Source organism: Salmo trutta, chromosome 36 (genome assembly GCF_901001165.1).
Source record: "Salmo trutta chromosome 36, fSalTru1.1, whole genome shotgun sequence".
NCBI lineage: Eukaryota > Metazoa > Chordata > Actinopteri > Salmoniformes > Salmonidae > Salmo > Salmo trutta.
The window spans coordinates 14674789-14694810 of NC_042992.1; the positions used below are offsets into that span (position 1 = coordinate 14674789).

Below are 20022 nucleotides of genomic sequence, written 5' to 3' on the forward strand. Positions count from 1 at the left end.
AGTTCCCCTGGCTGCTCAGTAGGCAAGTACCATGGTCTTGTAATGGATGCGAGCTTCGACTGGAAGCCAGTGGAGTATGCGGAGGAGCCGGGTGATATCGGAGAATTTGGGAAGGTTGAACGCCAGGTAGGTAGCAGCGTTATGGATAAGTTGCAGGGGTTTGATGGCCAAAGCGGGGAGCCCAGCCAACAGCAAGTTGCAGTAGTCCAGACGGGAGATGACAAGTGCCTGGATTTGGACCTGCGCCGCTTCCTGTGTGAGGTAGGGTCGTACACTACCAATGTTGTAGAGCATGAACCTGCAGGAGCGAGTCACTGCTTTGATGTTTGCAGAGAACGGCAAGTTTCTTTGTACTCTGGGAAGGGGGATACCGCCTACAGAACCAAGTATGGATCCATTGGACCCCACACCTTCCACCAGATGTGCCTCAACTTCCCCCAGACATGTTAACATTGGGAGTGGGAACAAATGGAAATGTGCAGTGAGTTCAGAGTTGGGCACAGAGTAAAGGAGCCCAACCCACCACCCTACAGAAGCGCCCTGAGGGAGCAGGCTGTCAGTGGGACAGGCAGAGCTTCAGGAGAAGAGCATATTAGAAGGAGGCCCATATTCCCCATCTAAACATGGACCATCAATCTGAGGAGATGATGAACCAGACAAAAAGAGAAGGCTCTCTGGGAACCTGCAGTCAGGAGGACCCTTTAAGTACCTGAAGCAGCCCACAGTATAGTCAAGATCTAACTGAGACAGATTCTGAATTGTAGTGTGTTCTGACAAAACAAGGAACTCCCTGTTGGAGTGGGGCAGGCCAGTGATTCAGGCACTGCTTTCCCGGAGAGCATGCAGAGGGAGGGGGGATTCAGGGCTCGGCAGGGTCTACAGGATAGAACCTCCACCCAGCGAAGGCCTGTACCATCTCTGATGTCACAGGAGGGAGAAAGAAAAGGGAACGTCTCGTCACCATCAATGTCTTTCCCAAACAAGACGTCTCCTCCTCTCAGCCCTGTGCACACTAATCGATCGACAGGACCAAGTAGTCCATCACCACGGAAGCATGTTCTAGAACAGCCCATGAAACATATTCTAGAAGAACCGTTGAAGGAGACTGAGGGAGACACTTGCCATGCTGTCCACTCAGGACTCAGAGGGCCTCGGGGTGATTGCTCACTGTGCTTTGTTATCAAGGAGCCCACTAAATGACCAGACTAACGCATTAGCTAGTGGTAGAGACAGTAGATGTGCTGCTGATAAAACCCGGCAGGAAGAGGGAGGAGATGCTCTCAGGGAAATACGGTTAGCAAACACTAACAATGTATATGCATGCATTTGAATGTATGCTAGTGCAAACAGATTAATGAAATTATGAAAATTTTAGATGTTGTTTTGTGTGTTGTAGGTTTAGGTTCCTAATGATTGGAATGTAATCACTTGTTGTTTGAGCTATCATGGTCTCCACTAGAACATTTATTATGTTTCCAGTTTAAATTCTCTGAACATTATTGCTTTTTTCCATATTTATGGCACTGAATAAAATGTACCACAAAGAAAATTGATTATCAAGTTCAAACCAATATCAAAACACATCACACAAGCATGAAAGTTTAGATTTCATTTTGAAAAACGATAGACATTTACATACACTAAATTCACTGCTGGGTATGAATTAGAACATGTGACAAGCACTACTGGTGTATTTCCTCTCAAAATGATGGTGCTACTGAATGCATTTGTGCCCCAATACAAAATGCATTAAAGAAATGAAAACATAATTTTGAGGTTTACAGTAGGGTATTCCGACTAACAGGTATATAGACAAGACTTCAGTGCGCATTGAACATGACGACAAACATTTCTCTCTATATTGATTTGTATCTACGCATATTAAGGCGTACAAATACAGAGCTGGTAATATTAGAACAATCTATTGGTGGTGATGCTACAACCATATATATTTGGGTTAGTCACATGAACAAGAGATAAGCAAGTTATATCTTACAAACTAGATATCAAATGCAATTAATCTCTCGCTATTGTTATCCTTTACATTTTTTACCTTCCATTTCACTATGACAATTACATTTGCTTGAGTAATACTGACATCTAGTCTGCTATCAATGCAATATACACTGAACAAAAATATAAATGCAACATGTAAAGTGTTGGTCCCATGTTTCATGAGCTGAAATTAAAGATCCCAGAAACATCCCATATGCACAAAAAGCTTATTTCTCAAATGGTGTGCACAAATTTGTTTACATCCCTGTTAGTGAGCATTTCTCCTTTGCCAAAATAATACATCCATCTGACAGGTGTGGCATATCAAGAATCTGATTAAACAGCATGATCATTACACAAGTGCACCTTGTGCAGGGGACAGTGAAAGGCCACTAAAATGTGCAGTTTTGTCATATAACACAATGCCACAGATGTAAAAAAAAAAAAATAATTGAGGGAGTGTGCAATTGGCATGCTGACTGCAGGAATGTCCACCAGAGCTGTTGCCAGAGAATTGAATGTTCATTTCTCTACCATAAGCCGCCTCCAACGTTGTTTTAGAGAATTTGGCAGTACGTCCAACCGGTGGCCTCGCAACCACAGGCCACGTGTATGGTGTCGTGTGGGCGAGCGATTTGCTGATGTCAACGTTGTGAACAGAGTGCCTCATGGTGGCACTCTGTTCATAAGCTACGGACAATGAACACAATTGCATTTTATCGATAGCAATTTGAATGCACAGAGATACCGTGACGAGATCCTGAGGCCCATTGTCATGCCATTCATCCGCCGCCATCACCTCATATTTCAGCATGATAATGCACGGCCCCATATCGCCAGGATCCGTACACAATTCCTGGAAGCTGGAAATGTCCCAGTTCTTCCATTGCCTGCATACTCACCAGACATGTCACCCATTGAGCATGTGTGGGATGCTCTGGATCGACATCTACAGCAGCGTGTTTCAGTTCCCACCAATATCCAGCAATTTCACAAGTCATAATCAACAGCCTGTTCAACTCTATGCGAAGGAGATGTGACGTGCTGCATGAGGTGGTCACACCAGATACTGACTGGTTTTCTGATCCACACCGCTACTTTTTTTTTTAAAGGTATCTGTGACCAACAGATACATATCTGTATTCCCAGTCAGGTAATTAGGGCCTAATGAATTTATTTCAATTGACTGATTTCCTTATATGAACTGAAATTGTATCATGTTGCATTTATGTTTTTGTTCAGTGTTGTATAAAAAATACATTTACAACTCTATCATGCAATATAAACATGATACAACCATTGACTCAACAGCTAGATGTGAATAGTTGAGTATAGTAGAGTATTACAGCAAACCAAAACAGTGTATGCTAGGACATCCTGTAGAACATACTCCAACTGGCTGTTCAATTCCATCTGTGGGACATTCTCTTCATCCTACTTCTCATACAAATCAAAAGTCAACGCTTGACCTCATTTTTCAATACTTTCTGCCTCAATCCAATAAAATCACCACAACAGTGCACAAAACAACATGACAATATCAAGGAGGACTGAATCTGAAGGTTCTCTCCAATCAAAATGCACCTCCATTACGTATCTTAATACAGGTTGTCTTATCAGGGTTGCATTTTCTGATTATAATTTGAAAATATGTAATTATATTGTACCCATATGTACACATGATTTTATTGCTATGGCACACACATGTAAGTGTGATACTTAGTTTAAGAGATACCTTATTTTGCACCAGCATATTTAACAGATTAACATAATGGCTACACTTCCTCTTTATTCCAAATTTGAATGCAACTTTTTAACTAGTTGCAAGTTTAACTAGTTCTACACATGACGAAACCTGACAAATACTGCCTGCGTGTTTAAATAGTAGACCTACCATAATTCTGTGGATAGTACAGTAGTTTTGTGGAGGAGAGTGCTGTGCGACCAATAAGCTGAACAAACAGTTCCATAACAATCTACCATTTCAAAGTACTGAGAAAAAAACAATAACAAGTCATCTTAATGGATACAATCAGGCTTACAATCAACCTACAGTACTACTAGCTAGTCAGTTACAGTGTCTGGTTTGTCCTTTTACTACTTGTAATAGCCAGCCTATATGGGTTTCTGAAATCTTTGACGTAGAGGGAAAAGGGAGGAGAGGAAGAGGAATAAGTGGGGGTGTGAGAGAGATGAGGATGATGAAGTATCAGCGATCAGCCAGCGATCTCTGTGGGTTCTGTCACCAGTTTGGACCCGTCCCAAACCGTCTTGAACTGCTCAGGAACTGGGAACTCCCTCTGTTAAACACACAATGTTTAAAACAAAACCACACTTAGCCACACTCTCATTCAGTCTCATACTTACACTCATCTCTCTCTCACACACACACACACACACAGTCTGAAATGCAAGCACTCAACACACTTTCATAAACACTCACATAGTCGTCGTCCTGCGGTACCAGGATGTTCATCTCAGAGCTCTTGGCGCTGATAATCTCACAGTCCAGAGCGTCCTTACTCAGGTAGACTTGGCAGCCCTCTGTCTTGTTGATGGAGATGGTGGGAACTCTACCCATCACCTGGACAAAAGTAGGGCAGAGCATCAGCACATATACTTCTATCTTATAACTAGTCTCGGGACCGGAATTTATCCTGACCACGTAAGCTCACCAGAAAAAATTATGGCCCAACATAACGTATAAAAATAAAAGTGTCAGCACTATACATCTACTATAGCTTCATAGCGGGTACATTGGAGTTGAACTTCAGATGCAGAGAGGAAAGAGATTCCATATGTTATTTTCTAGAACATGTATGAAATTTGAGCTGACCTGCAACTGAATGTCTTTAGAGTTGATGACTTCCACAATGCCAACAACGTTGTCAAACACCAGACCAAGCTTCTTACAGTTATCTGTCAGAGGTGAACATCACAGAAAAACAGGAAATTGGTGAGGTTTTAGAGAGAGAGATACAGGATTGATGCTGTCAAAGACAACAAAGAAATTGTCCACTGCACAGTATATGGCCATGCATTTGTAAATGACATTGCCGTATACATAAGCAAATCTTAATAACAGAACTATAACAAATAAAACAATGGATGGTTGAACTCACCCACAATGATGGAGTTGATCTTTCCCTTTATCTGTAGAGTAGAGTTGCTGCAGCTGAAGACATAGGCCACCTGTCTCAGCTCTGGCTCCTCGATAACCAGGTCATGAGCTTGGTCAAAGTACTCCTGTGGGGTGAAACAACAAACAAGACCTGTGACCATCTGACCCATCACTTTTGGATGACCTCATTGAATTTAGCACCAGACATCACAATCGCCTCTGAAAGAGTACAGTCACACAAACAGCAGTCTTGGTCTTTGAATCTGTGAGGCACCTAAACTTTCCTGAATCACTAGAAAAAAATGTTTAAGGGCCTCCATGTCCTCCATTTATACTGAACACAAATATAAACGAAACATGTAAAGTGTTGGTCCCATGTTTCATGAGCTGAAATAAAAGTTCCCAGAAATGTTTAATGTGCACATAAAGCTTATTTCTCAAGAATTATGGGCACAAATTTGTTTACATCCCTGTTAGTGAGCATTTCTCCTTTGCCAAGATAATCCATCCACCTGACAGGTGTGGCATATCAAGAAGCTGATTAAACAGCATGATCATTACACAGTTGCACCTTATGTTGGGGGACAATAAAAGGCCACTCTAAAATTTGCAAATTTGGCACACAACACAATGCCACAGAGGTCAAGTTTTGAGGGAGCGTGCATTTGGCATGCTGACTGCAGGAATGTCCACCAGAGCTGTTGCCAGAGAATTAAATGTACATTTCTCTACCATAAGCCGCCTCCAATGTCATTTTAGAGAATTAGGCAGTATGTCCAACCGTCCTCACAACCGCAGACCACGTGTAACCACGCCAGCCCAGGACCTCCACATCCGGCTTTTTCACCTGCGGGATCGTGTGAGACCAGCCACCCAGACAGCTGAGGAAATAGTGAGTTTGCACAACCAAAGAATTTATGCACAAACAGTCAGAAACCGACTTAGGGAATCTCATTTGAGTGCTCATCGTCCTCTCCAGGATCTTGACCTGACTGCAGTTCGGCGTCATAACAGACTTCAGTGTGCAAATGCTCACCTTTGATGGCCACTGGCACGCTGGAAAGTGTGCTCTTCACGGATGAATCCCAGTTTCAACTGTACCGGGCAGATGGCAGACAGCATGTATGGCGTTGAGCGGTTTGCTGATGTCAACGTTGTGAACAGAGTGCCCCATGGTGGCGGTGGGGTTATGATACGGGCAGGCATAAGCTACAGACAATGAACACAATTGCATTTTATCGATGGCAATTTGAATCCATAGAGAAATCGTAACGAGATCCTGAGGCCCATTGTCTTGCCATTCATCATGCCTGCATACTCACCAGACATGTCACCCATTGAGCATATTTGGGATGCTCAGGATCGACCTATACGACAGCGTGTTCCAGTTCCCGCCAAAATCCAGCAACTTCACACAGCCATTGAAGGAGTGGGACAATGTTCCACAGACCACAATCAACAGCCTGATCAACTCTATGTGAAGGAGTCGCATCCCTACCTTTTTTTAAGGTATCTGTGACCAACAGATGTATATCTGTATTCCCAGTCATGTGAAATCCATAGATTAGGGACTAATGAATTTATTTCAATTGACTGATTTCCTTATATGAACTGTAACTCAGTCAAATCTTTGAAATTGTTGCATGTTTATATTTTTGTTCAGTGTAGACAGGGTTGGGGAGTAATATAATCCGTTACATGTAAGGGATTACAAAAAATGGTAACTGTGATTCGTTACGTTACCAGCAAAAATATTGTAATCAGATTACAAATACTTTTGAAAAACTAGATGATTACTTCTGGGATTACTTTTAAATTCAGAAAGGATGTTTGCGAAAAACAAATCTTTGACACTTCTCTGTTTTCTCAAAGACATTCAAATCAGCATTGAAAAAAGACGCAAGTTTAACTTTGTTCCACCTGAGCGAGTCTGACCACAAGTCAGAGACCACTATGATGACACACCACATGTGTTTGATGGATCGCGGGAAAAGAGCAGGAATAGGCTTTTGTAGGCTACAGTCCAAGCTAAGTCTTCCAATGGTGCGACTGCTGTCGGCATCCAAAGATTATCCAACTTGAATAAATGCTTGGCGGTAAGGATGACAGCAGTGTTGTAGTCAACAGCGATACGTATATCACTTATTATTGATATCTACATAGCGCATTGATGTGAACCACACTGCTGCTCTCTTACGTATCTATTTGTGCCTCACGGATTGTGGTTGTTGTGGATGGCTGTTCAGAAATCTGTGTATTTAAACCCAATAATGGTTGAATTTAAGAAGTTTAAGCTGCCTATCAATCATTGTTTTTGAAACCAGTGGACAGCCAGTGAAAAATGTGCTCTTGCAACAGCTGCAAAGTGCAGATCCAAGCCGATGGAACAAAAGTTGGGCTTTTATTGCTCAATCTAATTCATGCTGATAAAAAAAACAATAATTCATAGGCCTAATGGACACATGCTCAAACTTGCACACTTTTGATAGACTTAAAAGTGGCAATCTGTAGTTGCTACATCCAATTTTGGACATATATATCCATTGAGTCTTGAAGAATATAACGTATAAATGCCTCGTGAGTTTAGTTCAACTGTCACACTCCATGAGAACCCAAAATATTGGCTTGTTTTATTCCAATGTTTATAAACATTGTAAATGTAAACAACCTGTATAGCCTCATAACATGGTTAAAACAGTCATTTATATACCATGGATGGTCAGTCTTTGCATCCATAGCTCTGTCTATTCTTCTGAGAGTGGCTAGATGTTTCCAGGCCCATCCCTCATCTTTTTACCAAAACAGAGGAGGGTTGCCATTTTGTTATTGTTTCATCTGTGGATTTGCCCTTTAAACAGCTGCATATTATCAAGATATCAAAGTTTCACCAACAAAAAGGTAAACAATAGGCCTATAGCAAATGCAGCATATGGCATTAATTTTTCACATGTAAATAGCCCTTTTCAGTAGTTCTCAAAGCATGCCATTCCAAGCATGCCATTCCATGAAAGCAGCAACTAGATTCAATGAGCCCAATCAGTCTTCCATGACAACAAAATCATAAACAACAAACAGAGTAAGGCTGGCTAATAAGTCATTTGTTTTGGGGTCATGCTCAGGTAAAACAATTTGGATAATCTATACTTTCATAATTCCAAGTCCTATTCTTGAAGATCAAGGGGTATAACATTTATTGGAATGACTGGAATTCTGATAGAATTTGGTTTTTAATGTAAAGATATAATTTAATCGTATTATTATATGTAGTAGAAAGCGATGGGTTAGAAGAAGCCTACATAACCAACCCATAAAGTAAAATGTAACATCCATATATGGCCAGCTATGTAAACTTTAACATTGATTTATCCTGCTATAGATGTCATTCTGTTGGTAACATACCTTTTTGTCTTCATCTAATGCCTCTTAAGGGGAAAGTAATATAAAAGTAACTGAATAATCAGATTACGTTACTGAGTTTGGGTAATCCAAAAGTTACGTTACGGATTACAATTTTGGACAGATAACTAACAGATTACATTTACAAAGTAACCTACCAAACCCTGAGTGTAGATAATAGGACAAATTAGAAGCCTGGCATGCAAGGCAAGATAATAGGTAACGTACCACCCTCCATTTCTTCCCCTCCAGCTCCAGCAGGGGGGGTCGTTTCTGGGGAGGCGCTCTGTTGGAGGAGCCTCCGGGGTTTCGGCTCTTGGATGGGGAGGCATGATGCTCTCCTCCCTGGGAGCGAAGGGCGGGGTTCTTATGGGTCATCTGGTCCTTTGAGATGTGCTTTAATGCTAGTGGACAGACAGAGGGTACTTACTTGTATTCACTTGTTTCGAAATTATTGTTTGAGTACAAAAATCTATAATAAAATGTATGATCTCAAAATCAAACAAATTTTACCCTAACTGTTGATTAATAAACACCATAGAAATATAATGACTATTTCTATGTCCTTAAAACACAGCAACTCTCTTCAATTCTCCTTCTCTTTCTCCTTCTGTTTCTTCTCTTCCTTGTCTTCTCTCCTGTCTTGGCTACCTTTAGTGATGTCAGCTCCCTGGTTCAGCTGGGCAAACAGGGCTGAGTGCTGGGCAGTGGTGCTCTCAGGACTCTGTAACTGTTGATTCAACCCACATCCTCCCTCTTCAACTCTCCCTCCCTTTCTTCTTCTGTTTCTCCTCCTCCTTCTTTTCCCTCCCTCCCTCTCTCCCCCTTCTGCAGTTGGATCAGAGCTCTTCAACCCCTGGGTGACGGTGGCTTGGCTACCTTTAGTGATGGCTTCTCCTTGATTCAGCTGGGCGAAGAGAGCTGAATGCTGGGCCGTGGTGCTGTCAGCCTGGGGCGGTTCGCCTGTGAAGACTGGTGGGGGTCCAGGGGGTGGAGGTGGTGGAGGGGGAGGGGGGCAGGGACCACCAGGGGCAGGGGCGGACAGAGAGGGAGGCGCAATGGGACCCTGTGGGAGAGAGAGAGAGAGAGAGAGAGAGAGAGAGAGAGAGGTGTGTTACTCTGAATCAAGACAAGATGATGGTGAGAAGGGTTCTGGAAATACAGTTGTACTTCTTCCCCTGGCCAGCAGGTGGAGTATAGGACAAATATTTATATTCAACTGGTTTCTTATAGCAGAGGTGCCAAGAGCTGGGTTAAAACAAAAGCCTTCACACTTTGTCCGTGTGGCTCTCCAGGAACCATAGTTGTCCAACCCTGGCCAATAGGAATCTTAAAGAGGAGCTGTGTCAGGGGGCTGTTCTTGATATGTACATGACGATAAAGTGCAGACCTAAATTCTCTGACTGAGGCTGGGATTCAATCCGACAATGAAGGTTTTAAAGGCAATGTTCGCAGAGATTGCATTCACGGTAAACGCTGCATATGCTGGGTCAATCAGAGATTTCCTTTAAATGTCAGGTGTGCTATAACACGGTTCTAAGGCGGGTTGGATTGAATCCCGGCCTAAGTCCTGCTGCTCTACTTTAGATGCCTTTTTTCTCACTGAAAGCCTTACTTACCAAGCTAATGAACAGATTCATTTAAAGCCACCTGCCTGCCAACTCCAGTAAAGACAAGCAGACAGTCTCTCTGTCTCTTTCTGTGTCGGTCTGTCGGTCTCTGACTGCAGACTGCACAGCTGCAGCGGATAGTTACACATGGTCCCCGTTCAACGCTCAAACAAGCCACAGCAGCTGTACATATGCCCAAGTATTAGAGCTGAGTGCAATGAAATTAAGTCAGAGCTGTGTGTGTGTATATGTGTGTCTGTGTGTGAGAGTGTGTGCATGTGTGCCTGCCCTTCTGAACAGCAGCCGCCAGATTAGAGTTAGGAGAAAAGCCCAGTAGTTTATGTTACGCCGTGGGGTATGTTGAAGCAGGTGTGTAGGGCCTGAGACACAGGGCTTTTGTTGGGTCTTTCTTTGGTGAAGAAAACCTCCATTAAAGTCCACCCTGAGGACCACCTGTCCTCTCCACACACACACACACACACAACCCTGACACCTAACGGCAGGAGGGACAGCTGACATACAGCCACTGCATGCTCTCGGGTTTCACTCCATACACACACACACACTCGTGCACAGGCTAACACACAGTCCATCAAATTGTGTGGCAGCCTGTGTCCCTCAAAGGACCACACAGAGGATTCTGGCATATCACTGAAAAAAGACAGTGGCCTTGACCTGAGTTTAACACTCTTTACATTTTAGAGACTAAATGTGAAGTTTAAGGAGTTTTACTTTTAGTTTTATTATCACATAAAAAGCCAAACAAATAAACGCTTCACTTCCACTGGATGCAGGGATATGATTTCTGACTGGAAACCTGCCCTACAGTTGGACTTTCTTTTCAGAGAGGAGGGGAAGAGAAACGATGTAGGATCTTAATTTGATCACCCTGTTGTTGCAGGAAATTTCAGACTTGATTTGCCTTGTATCAACCAGTGGAGGCTGGTGAGAGGAGCTATAGGTGGACGGGCTCGTTGTAATTGCTGGAATGGAATAAAAGGAACGGAGTCAAACATGTGGTTTCCATATGATTTGATATCGTTAAATTAATTCCATTCCAACCATTACAATGAACCGTCCTCCTATAGCTCCTCCCACCAACCTCCACTAGTATCAACATATACAAAAATGTCCATTAATTAATTATCAACTAATTAATTATAATCCACACAATAATTTCCAGTTGCTGCAGGATTATTTTCCTGCTGTGAGAAACTGGTCAAATTAAGATCCTACATCTGTAGAAGAAGAGCATGAATTCCCAGCAAACTTTCATAAACAGAAGTGTGTGTGATGGGACAGGGCGGGGGGTTTGACTCTACAATTGCTCGATTGAGAACCACAAAGCAGCCGCCAGAACACCAGGGACCAAGTCGTTCATTCAGGCTGGTCCTTACGCAACCAGCTGCCTGCCTGCATTACTACATATAGAAATATACACTGTGGGGTAATTAACATGAAAACTACTGTAAATCCTAAATGGCACCATATTATATAGTGCACTACTTTTGACCAGTGCCCTATGGGCTCCATGTAGGTAATAGGGTGCCATTTGGGATGCAAGCCCTGAACTGCTTCAGCAATATGGCAACGGAAAACCACAGTCAGGCTCTGCTACACATGAAAACAATTGGACATGCCATAATAATCAGACTATTATGTCTCGAGGCGAACTGTAATTCATTGAGTCTTGTTCCTGTCTGTTTAAACAAGTATGGCAAGCAGGGTTATAGTTCATCCATAGGGCCAGGAGTGTTTTCTGACCGTGTGACCTGACCACGAAAAATCCTGGTCCTATTTATCCAATGTCAGATAAAAGTTCTGAGAAGTTAGGCAGTGGGACTTGAGTTTTTCCTGCTCAGGTTACACAGTTGGGAAAAACTCATGGCCCTGTTCCTATTCCTCCAACATACGTGGAAGTGCTGAGTGCTCAGGGCAGGGTTGAGGAGGTTGGATCAGGAGCTATTTGCTGCTGTAACATATACAATAGATAATGGAATGTAGAGGGAATGCCCCACTGGACGTTAGCTAGAGGATTGGAGTCCTGAAGCACTGTAAACTACAGTCTGTAATAAAAAGACATAGAAACTGTTCATGATATGTCTTTATATGACTGATGTTTTTCTATTGTCTCACTCCCAACGCAACACTATGATAATATAATTACACTGCTGTTACACTGTTTTGTAACTATGTTATGAAAGCTACTCACAGTCTTGCTCCAGACCAGGCCTGTTGTGTGATACTGTTTAATGAAGGCCTGAAGCTCAGTCCAGATGGATAGGTAGGACCTCACCCACTCCACATGACGCTTGTCTCTACAGAGAGAGGGACAACAGGAGAGGGGGGTGAGAATTAGTGAGATGTAAACAGAGACGGACGAAGAGAGAGAGAGAAACAGATGGACAGACAGATCAGGAAGAAAGAGAGAGGTATTCATAGAGCAACAATAATCTGCTGTGATGCTTATCAGCAACAGTTGATGTAATCCACCAGCAGCCATACTCACGAGTCTTTAAAGTCTTTCAGAACTCTGTTAGTGTAGAAAATGGCAGCATCATTCATCTCCTTCACATAGGGAACTGGCTTCTGGCTCTGGAAGAGAGATGGAGACACCAGAGGAAAAAATTGTAAAACAAAGCTGACCCCATATAAATTCAGACAGCTCTGCTCTGCATTCAATGACATATGGATAGAGAAATGGAGAGAATATTATTATGTCACTCACCACCTATTGGACAGAAATGCATTAAACCACAGTGACTGTACAGTAGACAAGCCATATATATACACACACAAAGGATAGGCCACATGCATCTTTGGCTAGTGTGTATAAGACTCAAGAGAATGTGGTGACATGAGCGTTCAAACAGGTTTGACACAAATCGTGTGAAACAGTGGCTCCCTGGCAAACCGTAGACTTGTTCTGACAGAGTCCAGACCACGGTTTCAGTCTCAAAGCAGCTTGACTGGAAGGGATTTGATGAATGTAATGGTATGGATATTATACCAACATTCAACAGAACCAGTTTTTTTTACTGATAGTTTAGAAACACAAAGGAGAGGGAAATGGAGACACACAGTGAAGAAGATGCATGGTCCACGACTGTCAGAAATAGAGACCTGTGTCGCTGCCCTATGTGCCACCAAAGTGAGTGAATGAATGGGTGATGAGGAGGTTAGAGAAGTGAACAGTTTGTTTTCTCCTCACCACAGCAACCCAGCCCAGCGCTGGGATGCTCTCGCTGACAGCTGATAGGTGGTTGAATTGGCTACTGCCACGGTTACGCTCCCGGAAGTTCTGAATCTCCTGGATCTTCTCTGAGATAGGCTTCAGCAGGTCAGCCAGCTCCATCTGGGAGAGAGATACAAGGGGAGGAGAAGAGAAAGAGATGGAGAGAAGAAATGCTTGTGAACAAAAACTGAACAATATCACAGGTGGTGTCTTTTATATATATACACGTAACTGACAATATAAAAATAGCATTTATCAATGACTGTTAAAACTCAACACCCATAAATTCCTCTGTAATAGTGCTCTTAGCAGCTCACATATTAAATAGTCTGAGAGCACCACTCTCAAAGGTCCAGTTACTATAGTTCTGCTACCTTGGTTATAACGGATTGCCTTGCCCACAAGCAACCTGCCATGCATGCCAGCTAGATGTAAATGACTGTTTAGAACTGGGCTACTGGGACTTTATTAGAAGGACCCTATTTTCAATAGGAACGTCCAGATCCCTTCTAGCTTCCATCCTTCTTTCCCTCTTTCCTCCCTCCGCTCCCAGCATTCCTCTGTTCATTAGGAGATCCCTCTGGCCTTGTAAGGCACTGGGGAAAGGAATGCATTGTTTCCCTAGTAATACTGCTGTACAGTTCTCTTATTTTGACCTGTATCTAAACTGATGTTGCTATGACAATTTAACTAAATATGTCCTGCCTTGTCGATATGCTGTGGGAAAGATAAACAAGTATAATAATTTCTGTTTCTTTATTTAGCTTTATTTTGAGAAATGATGTGATTATTCTTGTGTTGCTAAGGCAACCAATTGAATTGCATCATGGGTTAGATACATTTTCTCTTACAAAAATGTATTTTGATTGAACATGGTTTAAGGTTTTGATATGTTGTCACAATAAACACATAATAAAGTACATAATCCAGTGTGTATGAGGTCATCCAATCAGTGGGTTAACTACTAAAAGACAGCCCCTCCTAAGGAACGTTCACAGACGTGGAGAGGAAAAATAATTCTCCTTTCCACCGCATCCTTTAATAACCTCTTGGGGCTATGTGGGATGCAAGCGTGCCACCCGTGGTGCACCCTATCAACAACAGGTGAAATATCAAGAGCGCCAAATTTGAAACCAATTAAATGTCATAATTCAAATTTTTCAAACATACAACTATCTTACACCCTTTGAAAGATAAACATCTCCTTAATCTAACCACGTTGTCCGATTTCAAAAAGGCTTTACGGTGAAATAAGACTGTTCAATGGGATCTGGAGAGAGTGAAAGTAAAAAGGCAGTCGACTTTCGTATGAAAGGACTGTCTATCTCGTGTGTCAGAGGGAGAGGCAAAGAGAGAGAACCCTTTTTTGAACAAATTCTTGCCCAAATCAGACGCACATGATTTTCATAACCCGAAATAGACAGTCCTTTCATAGGTAGGACCAACGTCGACCGACTTTTTAGTTTCACTGTCTACAGATCCCATCGAAAAGAACTTGCTAAAGGATTCTAAAAAGAAAACCACTTGTACATGAAATGTGATGATAATGCTCAGGAAGTTTTCCAATACATCTGTGATGATGACAGGCCCAGGCGGTCAACAGAGCCGGGTCAAATCATGTGGTAAGGAAAACCTCCCGGCCCTCGTGATGATTCATCTGTCAGTTCTACATATCTCTGAGGCTAGAGATCTCTCTCCCTTGTCTGGCCCAACGCTTCTACCCGCCAAGCTACCTGAAGTGTACGATCAAGCTATTTGATCTGTATCATATAAGCGTACAATATCTGCTACCATGGCTTGGCATCCCATATGCTGACATTCACGGACATGCCAGGCTCTGAGCTATAGTGCAAACATGATATCAACGTTCCCAGTGAAAGTATCAAAGGTCAAAACTATGGTGGGATTTTACAGTGTAAAGCTTCACAGCAGAGCAGAGGGCTGGCAAGGGAAGACAGCTGTACTGTGGGATAAACACCCATATGAAAAAATACTATAGTATACTATGATGTAAATACTGTAGTATTACTATATTTACATACTATAGTATTCACTGTAGTGTTTTTGTGGACATGATTGTAGTATACTGTAGTAAAGCTGACTATAGTATAAATACTGTAATATTACTGTTGTATATACTATAGTAATTACTGTGGTATTTTTTGTTTTATTATCTTTGACATAGAAGTGGGGCTTCCTCCTTGAGGAAACCTACTGGGCAAATACTAAGACCAAATTTTCCATAACCTGTAGGTAGGTAGGACTGGAGTCTGAACACAATATATGGTCTATACTTGGCATGTTGGTTTCTCACTCATGGGTGGCACAAATAGGGATATGGGGGAGGGGAATGTGTAACCTTCATTTAACCTTTATTTAACTAGGCAAGTCAGTTAAGAACAAATTCTTATTTACAATGACGGCCTACCCTGGCCAAACCCGGATGACGCTGGGCCAATTGTGCGCTGCCCTATGGGACTCCCAATCATGGCCGGATGTGATACAGCCTGGAATCGAACCAGGCACTGTAGTGACGCCTCTTGCACTGAGATGCAGTGCCTTAGACCGCTGCGCCATTCGGGAGCAATGGGTGGAGTATATGCAAATTAAATACTGTAGTATTACTATTGTAAAAACTGTAGTATATACTATACTAATTACTGTAGTGTTTTTGCAGACATTATTGTAGTATTTACTAATGTTTTTTGCCGATAATACTGTACTATTTAATATATGTAGTATTCTACAGTATACCACAAAATGTTATAGTAAGCACAACACATGATCAAGGGATACTGGAGTGTAGTATAGTTTTCTATTGTATCCTGCAGTTTACTACAGAATACTATAGTAAGTCCTATACTATTCTATCGTAAACTGTAGTCTTTTTTATGTGGGCACACACACACACACACACACACACACACACACACACACACACACACACACACACACACACACACACACACACACACACACACACACACACACACACACACACACACACACACACACACACACACACACACACACACACACACAGTGATAGGCTGTGACGGGGTCAGGTGAGCCCAGCTTCAAACACACACACATACACGGAGTGGCTCAAATATAGAACATGCCCATAAAAAGCCACGGAGCACAACCCCGGGCCAGTGCGGTGGAGAGAAAAAACAGAGGTTTACCGGCAGCTCTGGGGTCCCTATGGGAGAGCTGTACAGGGTCACAATCACTATTCCACCAAAGGCAATGATTAAGGTTTATATAAAACTATGTACATGTGAAAATGTGTCCATACAGTATCTGTGTGGTTTTGTAGTAGATTTCTCTGGGGGTATATTGATTGACAACAATATATTTTTGGGGCTAAATCAATGCCTCTCCAATTTGAGGATTGTCAGTTCTGCCAATGCCATTGTGGATCGTCACCCAAATTCTCAGAGAACTGCGACAAGAGTCTCTCTACAGCAGGGATTCCCAATCTCGGTCCTGCGGACCCGTTTTTTCTTTCTCCCCCAATCACTACTACACAGCTGATTCAAATAATCATCAAGCTTTGTAGTTCTAGGGCAAAAAAACTAAATGTGCAGCCCTTGGGGTCCCCAGGACCAAGTTTGAGAAACACTGCACTACAGGCTCTCTATAGGCTCTCTACAGGCTCTCTACAGTCTCTCTACAGTCTCTCTACAGGCTCCCTTAATTGGCTACAGGCTCTCTACAGGCTCTCTACAGGCTCTCTACAGGCTCTCTACAGGCTCCCTTAACGGGCTACAGGCTCCCTTAACGGTCTCTCTACAGGCTACAGGATCTCTACAGGCTACAGGATCTCTACAGTCTCCATACAGGCTACACAGGCTCTCTACAGGCTACAGTCTCTCTACAGGCTACAGTCTCTCTACAGGCTCTCTACATGCTATAGGCTCTCTTAACAGGCTACAGGCTCTCTACAGTCTCCATACAGGCTACAGGCTCTCTACAGCCTCCATACAGGCTACAGGCCCCCTACTGGCTCTCTACAGTCTCTCTTAACAGGCTACAGGCTCTCTACAGGCTCTCTACAGGCTCTCTACAGGCTCTCTACTGGCTCTCTACTGGCTCTCTACTGGCTCTCTACTGGCTTTCTACAGGCTACAGGCTCGCTACAGTCTCCATACAGGCTACAGGCTCACTACAGTCTCTCTACAGGCTACAGGCTCTCTACAGGTTCTCTACAGGCTACAGACTCTCTATAGGCTACAGGCTCTCTACTGGCTCTCTACTGGCTCTCTACTGGCTCTCTACTGGCTTTCTACAGGCTACAGGATCTCTACAGTCTCCATACAGGCTACACAGGCTCTCTACAGGCTACAGTCTCTCTACAGGCTACAGTCTCTCTACAGGCTCTCTACATGCTATAGGCTCTCTTAACAGGCTACAGGCTCTCTACAGTCTCCATACAGGCTACAGGCTCTCTACAGCCTCCATACAGGCTACAGGCCCCCTACTGGCTCTCTACAGTCTCTCTTAACAGGCTACAGGCTCTCTACAGGCTCTCTACAGGCTCTCTACAGGCTCTCTACTGGCTCTCTACTGGCTCTCTACTGGCTCTCTACTGGCTTTCTACAGGCTACAGGCTCGCTACAGTCTCCATACAGGCTACAGGCTCACTACAGTCTCTCTACAGGCTACAGGCTCTCTACAGGTTCTCTACAGGCTACAGACTCTCTATAGGCTACAGGCTCTCTACAGGCTCCACACTCTCTACAGTCTCTCTTCAGGGTCTCTACAGGCTCCACACTCTCTACAGTCTCTACAGGCTCTCTTCAGGCTCTCTACAGGCTCCACACTCTCTACAGTCTCTACAGGCTCTCTACAGGCTCTCTACAGGCTCCCTTAACAGGCTACAGGCTCCCATTAACAGGCTACAGGCTCCTTTAACAGGCTACAGGCTCTCTACAGGTTCTCTACAGGCTCTCTACAGGCTCCCTTAACAGGCTACAGGCTCCCTTAACAGGCTACAGGCTCCCTTAACAGGCTACAGGCTCCCATTAACAGACTACAGGCTCCCTTAACAGGCTACAGGCTCCCATTAACAGACTACAGGCTCCCCTAACAGACTACAGGCTCCCTTAACAGACTACAGGCTCCCTTAACAGACTACAGGCTCCCTTAACAGACTACAGGCTCCTTTAACAGGCTACAGGCTCTCTACAGGCTACAGGCTCTCTACAGGTTCTCTACAGGCTCCACACTCTCTACAGTCTCTACAGGCTCTCTACTGGCTTCTTAACTGTCTGAAGTAAAGATACAGGAAGTTCTCCTCACTAGTTCACGTCCACATTGATTTCCTGTTTTTTTGTAATGATATTTACACACTACGAGGTCGAAATAATACTCTGAAATTGTGAAAATGATGCTAATGCAATTTTAGTGTAAGAGGTGGTGGGATGGAGTTTTTGGCCCACGCATGACACACGATCTGATTATTCTGACCAATCATCTTTTATTTGCATATGTATCCTCCTACTATGAAGTGGTAAGTGGGGTAGGCTCTAGTTAATATAGACGAGCCTATCCGCCAATCAGGACTGTGTATGTATATATATAAACATTTGTATCAACACGCCCATACGATCAGACTGAGCATTTCAATGGCAAAGGCGGCTAAGGGAAATAAATTATTAAAATAATATTTCGCTTTTTTAAATGAAATAAACACAGTAATTTATTAGACATACAGTGACGATTGAAACATTTAGAAGACTGCATGGGGTCTTTAAGCAAACAGTCAATGCAGCCACCACCCACCACCGTCCTCGCCTCTCCATCTCCTCCCTCTCCTCGCCTCCCCTCCCCTCTCCTATTCCCTTCCTCTCTGTCCCCTCCCTCTGCTTAAACCCTTCCTCCTTGTTTGTGTATCAGACAATTGGTGAATTCTTTCTCACCGCCTCTTAACCAATGACCTGCGAGATAGGAGTTAATCACTTCCTGTTCAGCTTTGGGCTCTGCCCCCCACCCCCTCCCCCTGGTTTATACAAACAAACAGCCAATGCGATGATATCACGTTAACCCCCCCTTCCTCTCCGTACCCCCTCCATCCCCCCTCAATTCCCCATATGTGAATGTGTTGTATTAGTGTTATTTTTTAAAGGGGGTTAATCCCTATGTGAACAGAGCTCCGGGGCACCGCATGGCTGCCCACTGGCCCAGCAGCACTGGGAAACACAGAGAGGCCTGGAAAAGGCTGCTGCTGGAACACTGGAATGGGTGATACTGAAATGAGCAATACTGAACTGGCCGACACTGAAATGAGCGATACTGAAATGGGCGATACTGGGACACTGTAATGGGCGACACTAGCTACATTACAGTAGATAACAGTAGATAAGTGCACATTGGATAACTGTGTTGAAGTGCAGTGCAGTTGGCCAATAGTCCTGATCCATACACATTTGTTTACTTGCTTTGGGTATCTGCATTCAGGACAGTTCTCCAAGCCATTACACATATCATCCTTACCTGAGCAGGCTCCTGGTGTGTGGTGGCCATTTTGAGGAAGCTTCTCTGAAGCTGCAGAGCATTGTTCACCATCTCCGACTGTCAATCACAGAGGAAAAAGATTCAAATGTCAAATCTGATATTATTATAAGACACACTCTGCACTGCATCATGCTGGTAACAATGCA

At 43.4% G+C, this 20022-nt stretch overlaps 1 protein-coding gene across 3 annotated transcripts in view; it reads right to left on the reverse strand.

Moving 5' to 3' along the window:
- Positions 1–3436: 3436 nt before the first annotated feature.
- The window catches only part of cap2 (cyclase associated actin cytoskeleton regulatory protein 2), a 34035-nt gene continuing 17449 nt past the window's right edge, over positions 3437–20022 (reverse strand). For 2 of the 3 annotated variants that reach the window (XM_029734769.1, XM_029734770.1), the window contains exons 4-13: positions 19856–19933; positions 13334–13477; positions 12632–12717; positions 12335–12440; positions 9164–9578; positions 8741–8916; positions 5118–5241; positions 4832–4914; positions 4439–4579; positions 3437–4295 (exon numbers count right to left, since the gene is read on the reverse strand). In XM_029734769.1, the coding sequence (XP_029590629.1) occupies positions 4212–4295; positions 4439–4579; positions 4832–4914; positions 5118–5241; positions 8741–8916; positions 9164–9578; positions 12335–12440; positions 12632–12717; positions 13334–13477; positions 19856–19933 (1437 nt within the window). In that variant the 3' untranslated portion in view covers positions 3437–4211. The remainder of the gene's footprint in view (positions 4296–4438; positions 4580–4831; positions 4915–5117; positions 5242–8740; positions 8917–9163; positions 9579–12334; positions 12441–12631; positions 12718–13333; positions 13478–19855; positions 19934–20022) is intronic. The other variant, XM_029734771.1, reaches the window with a different exon arrangement.